A 6,996-nucleotide genomic window follows, 5' to 3' on the forward strand; every position below is an offset into this window, starting at 1 on the left:
CTCGGGAGCTTGGCGGGGAAAGGCCGTCAGCCCTGCCTCTGCCTCTCCTTCTAGCCCAGCTGGATTTACCGGGCCGCGACAGGGTTTGTGTTTGTCATACAATCATAGGATTTGGTTTGGAAGTGACCTCAGAGACCGTCTAGTTCAACCTCCATGCCGTGACACCTTCCTCTAGACCAGGTTGCTCAGAGGCCCATCCAACCTGGCTTTGAACAAACACTTCCAGGGATGGGGGGGCATCCACAACTTCTTTGGGCAGCCCGTTCCAGTGCCTCGCCACCCTCTCAGTAAAGCATTCTTTTCTAATATTGCATTAAACGTACTATCTTTCAGTTTAAACCCATTTCCCTTGTCCTGTTACTATATGCTTTTGTAAATAGTCTTGCCCCATTTAGTTGCGCTGCTGCTCAGTTGTTCTAATACCATGTTAGTTTGAGCCGTGTTCCCATGGATAGGCAGATTGTTGCTCTTCTGTCAAGTCCTTCCCAAATTCAGAAATTGTTCATTTGGGGTTTTTTTTTAAGTGCTTCTCTGTTTTCCTGCCATTTTTATGGAGTAAAAAACCAAGAATCCCCACTGTTATAAATTTATTGCAGATATAATGTGGTGCAAATTGAGAAATCCTTGCAGAGTTCCTGCTCAGTGTTTTGAGCAGCTTAGGCCTCATTTTTCAGCCAGCAGTCATGTTGATGACTAGAAGGAAACTTTGAACTCCCACGTCATGTTCTACAACCGTGTGGGTGCTGTGACGGCACTGTCAAGCTTAGGAGATATTTACACCTCTGAAGTGAATGACTGAGTTCTGGGGCTTCCTTCTAGAAAGTATTTGAGGCTAAACCAGATGTGTCTGACACTACCCTAGATTTACTCCTACACTTCAGATTTGTATTGTGCAGTGGTATTTTCATGAAATAAAACAATTCTTGGGAACACTTCTTAGGGAATCAGGAGAGATATCAGGAAGTGTATAATTAAGAAGTGGACATTTGATAATGCTTAGGCATTCAGTTCTTTGTCAGACTGACAGCTCCCTCTGAGCAGAGGCCACCCAGCTATGTGCTGTTTCTGGAGAGGGGATGGATGTTTATGCAAGGAGTTCTGAAGGAAGTTTGCCTACTGACTGTTTGCAGGTGATGGAGCAGCTGCAGGGAGCTATGGCTATACCAACAGTGGCTACAGTGTTTATGAAGAGGAGAATGACAGGTTAACAGAAAGTCTGCGTTCAAAAGTCAGTGCCATTAAATCGGTATGTATTTAACTGCAGTGGTGTCGCCACAGTCAGGAAATTCAGTTATGTGAATCAGGGAAGCAGTAGACATAGTTTAAAACAGAAATTTAAAATTGTGGCGTGTTAACCTGGCTGGATGTCAGGTGCCTGCTAAAGCTGCTCTGTCACTCCTCAGGTGGATGGACAAGGGAGGAAGAAGCACAATGAAAGGTTCATGCATCAACATAAGGGCAGGGGGAGATCACTCACCAACTACCATAATGAGCAAAACAAACTCGACTTGGGGAAATGAATTTATTGACAATCAAATCAGTAGAGTAGTAAAAGATTTACATCTAATTTTAAATTTAAATTTAAATAAAAGATTTAAATTTAAATAAAAGATTTAAAATGGCTTGCCACTACCTTTCCCTTTTTCCTGGGCTCAGCCTCACTCCCAATTTTCTCTGCCCCTCAACTCTCAGTGGTACAGGGGAACGGGGAATGGGAGTTGCAGTAAAAAAATATGTAATGTGAAAACAGCTCTTAGAAATAGCATGCTAATATCCTCTGGAGAAGTTTGGTGTTCTGATGATTCTGATTCCTTACAAAGATTAAGGACTTCTTTCAAACAAGTCTAACTGAAAGACAGCTCTGAGATTAAAGTTGTGTGGATTTCTTGTTCTTAAAAGCTTTAAGTTTTATAAAGCACATTCCAGTGAACTTTTTAGGACTGAACTCACTCAAAGTCTTACTGCTAATACTGTTGCTTAAAATTGGTTTAGTCTCGAAGAGAAATTAAACAGGTTTAGAATAAACCTGTTTATTCTATTCTATTAGAATAAGAATTTGGAGCAAGTTAAAGGGTAAAAAAAAGGTTTGACCTTTGTTATCAAATTTCATTTCTTGTCTCCTGCTGTGGTATGTAACATTTCAAAGTCCATGTATGTCAACAGAGCAGTTCATGGTTCCTCAAGGAGATATTTCTGTAGTTCTGTCTTTTAATGCAATGGGATAATCTTTGCATATGGAATAGCCTTCACATAGTCCAAGAAGCCTCATGTAAAATCAGTTTCACTCGTGTTTGAAATGCATCAGTACAAGATAATGAGACTCAAGTTCTGACATGTGAAAACAAATGGGTTTTGGCTAATCCAAAGTATGGGGGCCTGGAGTGCATTTCCCTCCACCCCAGGAGCTGAGCAGTTGTTCAAGGCCAGTGTGCTGATAACAGTCAGGCTAAGCCACTAAGAGTCAGGCTCAGTGTCAGCTCTTCCCTGTTTACCTCCAGAGCTGCTTTAAGCCAAGGCTCTTCTGGCTGGCTCCCACCTTTGTGATGTTGCAGCTCCCGCTGTGCCTGATCTCATTCCTCCCTGATTCCAACCCTAACTTCACTTCACTTTCTGCCTTGAGCTGGGACCTGTCTCAGGCTGCTGCCCAGGCTGTTGCTGGCCCTGGTCACTGTCTCAGGATGGCTCTAGTGCAGCTTTCCTCCTGTTCTGTGACATAAAGCAGAGAAGAGCTACACAAGTTCACTGAAGAAAGTCCTCCTGTTTATAGCACAGCAGCTTGTCAAAAGAGATGTGTTTGCAGGTTAAAAGTGTCAGCTCCGGCAACACTTGGAGTCAAACCAGTGCTCATGGTTCTCTCTGCTGTGTGCCAGCAGTTTTAACAGTTGTTCCAGGAATGGGTAATTGCTACTCCAGACTTGACTAGATCTTAAGTTTTTTAAAGTCTGTCCAATAATTCAAGTAAGGCATTATCTGGAAAAGGGGAAGAGGAGCATCAAGTACTTCTAGTGACTCTTTAGACTCATCTAGTCAGATGGAAAATCTTTTATTTCCCTAAGGGTTATTGATAGAATACTGTGCATGTTTTGTTTTTTGAAAATAACAGGTATTGCTTTCACTGGGGAAAATGCTAGTCATGTCATGTATTTTTGACTGGGTTCTCTAATCTGTGTATTAACTGATTCTTCATATTTAATACTTTTTGGGTTTTGTTTTGTTTTGTTTTTATAGCTTTCCATTGAAATTGGAACAGAAGTTAAAAACCAGAATAAAATGTTATCAGAAATGGTGAGTATTGAATAACTACCTTTCTTTAAATATGGTTCAGGATTAGAAGTTAATAATGTAAAGCATCCTGTCTTTTAGTATGAATATTGGTATTATAATTTTGACAGCTTATTGTTGACTGTAACATGTGACTGACTTGTCAGCAGTATCAGTATTTCTGTTCAAAAAGATAAGATGTGCAAATACATTACTCTTAAGGCACAACCTAGATCTTTATGCTTCAGATACAAGTTTAGGTTTTTTATCAGCAAATGTCAAGTATCATTAAAAAGGCACTTCTATATTTAATTGTATTCAAGAATAGAAGAAGGAAGCAAAAAATAAGAGAGTCAGAAATGCCTTTTTTGCTTACACTTTGCTTTGGCTTGGGGTAATAATAGCCCTGGATAAATGCGTGTAAGTTTTTGCCTTTAAAATAATTTTAATTTTGGCAACTTTGAAAAAACAGAGAAAACTATATTGAGTGAGCTGTAAGGATATTTCTTTCTCAGAGTTACATGCTTTTTTCTCTTTTGTTTGCTTGGTTGTTTCTTTTTTAAATGTAGGAGAATGATTTTGACTCTACGGGTGGACTTCTAGGTGCAACTATGGGCAGACTGAGAACACTCTCCAGAGGAAGCCAGACAAAGCTATTATGCTACATGATGCTCTTTTCATTATTTGTTTTTTTTGTGATATACTGGATTATTAAACTGAGGTGATGCATGTTACCTCTGGTTTACATTGTATAATTTCAACTGTAGTCTTAGTTAATGAAGACATTGATTTAAAGTGGCACATTTTGTGGATAAAACAGTGAAATTGTTGTAATTGCATTAACAATTAATGCAAAGTTATATATAGTTTTCTTAATGTATCAGAGTTTTTCCATCATCCCCTGTTTTGGGGGGATTATTTGTAAATATGCAGAAACAGCTAGCATAGCGGGATGGATTTTTATAGGGGAAAATAGTTTTTAGAATTGATTGAAAAAATTCAAAGAACAGTGGTTATTTGAAAATGAAGTAATTGCAGAATTTCAAGGCTCTCTTTTTCATTCTGCTTTTCATTCTGGGACATGCTCTAAATTAGAGCTCCAGTTTCAGGCATATAGTCATTTCAGTTGCAAGAGCACAAAGAATATGTAGATCTTTCTAAATAGATCTTACCTGTGGAGTATTAAAGGCTGGCCTGAAGCTAACAAATGTAATACTGGTTTTCCCAAAAATTACTTTTGTGTTTAGATCTGTTAGTGTGTAAGTAACTTTAACTGCGTGTTTTGGCAAGAAGTTACTTAAAACTGGATTTTTAATTTTTTAATTTAAATGTGACAGATCATGTTTACACATCTACGCTTTTAAGCAAATGCCTTTCATCATTGGGACCAACCAATATGGACACAGTACAAATGTTTTCTTTATATTTAAAGTATTTAAAACTGAAATGATTCAATTGAATCACTTGAAATTTTACCATTAGTATATTTACTTTCCAATTAGTGATAGTCCCCAAATCTACAGTGCATGATGTCTGAAATAAAATGGCAGATATTTTGAATTTTATATTATTGTACATTATGATGCATTTGTTGGAGGTGCAGTCACATTAGGGTGTGAGAACTTAGTTTTGGCTCACCAAGTAGTTTCTAATCATTGAGGCTATTACGTTGCTGAGTTTAACATTAAAAAAAAATAAGTTTGGTAGATATTGAAATTGTATCTACAATTTTTGAAAAACTTTTTTACAAATACTGTATGATGTGTTACCATTAATAACCAACTATGAACTTACAAATAAAGTGTCCTGTAGTATTATCCTAGCTAGTGTTGTTTATGTACATTTTTTTCTACTGTAGAATACCAGTGTATTTTTTTGAAATGGTGCTGTATTTAAGGGGCAATTTTTGTTTTTTTAATCAATAATACAGGCTGCCTCTTCCAGCTTAAATGACTGTATTAGGAAGACTTTCAGTAATTATGCACAGTTTTCATATTAATGTGTTTATTTTTAATATTTTTCTTAAAAATTATGCATACAACATGGTACATTGTTGCTGAAGTTCAGCCTCTGCAAGCTTCAGATACATTTAAACAGTTGTTTGTAGAATTCTGCAAAAAAAAATTAACACTACTCCCATCACCAAAAGTCCATGACAGAGTGGAGTACAAATTGATACGGATTTGGCAAAGATGACAGAGCTCATTTTAATGATTGCTTGCTAAAAGTGAAAGATAGGGAAGGTACCTGTTAATTGAGAGGAAAGGCACTGTTCTGGGGTTTCATTATGGGAGGGAATAATTTGTGCCATGATTGTTCATCTTGAGAGCAAAGCTTTACTGAAATGAGATTAGGCTACGTAGCTTCCATTCATATGGAAGTTCTGTTGCATAATTATCAGCTTAGATGCTCTGAAGTGTAGATAAAGCTTGATTAAAGAACATATTTTTTTCTGTGTGCCTAGCAAGAGTCACTGGAAAACTTAGGTCACCCACTGAAAAAACGGAATGCAGGAGGCTGCAAGCTTTCAGAGTGCTTCATATCAACAAAAATTTGACACTGGAAAACAGAATGGCAATGGTGAAAGACTTTGATGTGCTTTCTGATGGCAAAATTACTGATCTGTACCCCTTCAGTGTGCAGCACAAGTCATGCTCTTGCTTTCTTCATTTTCAAGGAAGAGTGCAGATGCGTCACTTTATTGGAAGTATGTCCATGTATTTGCATATGATGGAAAGCATGATTTCATCTGAGCCACCTCCTATTGACATCAATCTTGAGTCCCTGCAGAAATATAAAGAGTAGATTTAAACATTTGCATGCTGTTCTGATGGTGCTGTGCTGGACAACTTGCCCAGAATTACTTACACATTGGATACAAATGCCACATGCCTGCAGAACACCTCATCCACTGGCTCCTGGGCAGGTGGGCTGTGATGCGTCCCACAACACGCCTGCTGGGCCTGTCCCAAACCTGTAGGTGCCTAAGCTTGCAGTTGAACTGTAGGAGGGGAGGGAGCTTTTCCAGGGCCGGCAGCAAAAAGCATTGCAGCACTTTAATTTGCTTAACTGTGGTAAAAGAGTCAACCAGTATGTAAGGTCTTGGAGAATTGCACAGAAAGGGTATAATTTCCATTTAAGGTTTTTAACCAATCCAGGTTTTCCTAATGACTATGTAAGATCTGGTAAAAGCCTTATTAATATTACATAATACTTTAATGTTACATAGTATAATATTACAAGTAGTTCTGTATAGTATTCTAGTGTAGTTTTATATAAAGCTTTTGTGCTTTAAAAATTAATGCTTCAGGAATATTTACTGTTTATTTGATATTTCTAATCCCACTCATTTAAAGCCTGCCATAGCCGTCCCAAGTCAACCCTAAGAGTATTGCCTAGGTTCCCTGTGCTAGCCAGAGTGCTCACTACTGCAGCCTCAAGCAATTTTACTCACAAATATTTTACCTCAGGGGAGAAGGAAAAAACACCACAAATAAAGCTACCAGAACAATTCTAAACTGCCTGTGCTTAGAAACCTGAAGATTCCTCACGTTCATATGGGCCTTGCTGAAGGCAGCAGAGCTGGAACAGTGGTAGGTTGCTTGTTCTTAGTGCTGCGGTGCTGTCTGCTTTGTCAAGCTGCTGAAAGCCCCTGCCAATGCTCAGCATTTGGCATCTTCACTGTAGCAACAGCAAGTAACTAATCCTCAGAACTCCTCTGTGATGTCAATAGAA

General features: G+C 38.4%; 2 protein-coding genes across 2 annotated transcripts in view; one reads left to right on the plus strand and one right to left on the minus strand.

The window, feature by feature from the left end:
* BET1 (Bet1 golgi vesicular membrane trafficking protein) overlaps positions 1–5,083 on the plus strand; it is a 9,660-nt gene extending 4,577 nt beyond the window's left edge. The window contains exons 2-5 of the mRNA XM_031066824.1: positions 208–287; positions 1,131–1,246; positions 3,229–3,285; positions 3,831–5,083. Of these exons, the coding sequence (XP_030922684.1) occupies positions 208–287; positions 1,131–1,246; positions 3,229–3,285; positions 3,831–3,986 (409 nt within the window). The 3' untranslated portion in view covers positions 3,987–5,083. The remainder of the gene's footprint in view (positions 1–207; positions 288–1,130; positions 1,247–3,228; positions 3,286–3,830) is intronic.
* A 165-nt stretch (positions 5,084–5,248) lies between these two features.
* LOC102043453 (probable acyl-CoA dehydrogenase 6) overlaps positions 5,249–6,996 on the minus strand; it is a 30,788-nt gene continuing 29,040 nt past the window's right edge. Inside the window, exon 8 of the mRNA XM_031066806.1 lies at positions 5,249–6,045. Coding sequence (XP_030922666.1) covers positions 5,955–6,045 — 91 coding nt within the window. The 3' untranslated portion in view covers positions 5,249–5,954. The remainder of the gene's footprint in view (positions 6,046–6,996) is intronic.

The sequence above is a fragment of the Geospiza fortis genome, unplaced genomic scaffold, assembly GCF_000277835.1.
Source record: "Geospiza fortis unplaced genomic scaffold, GeoFor_1.0 scaffold138, whole genome shotgun sequence".
Taxonomy (NCBI): domain Eukaryota; kingdom Metazoa; phylum Chordata; class Aves; order Passeriformes; family Thraupidae; genus Geospiza; species Geospiza fortis.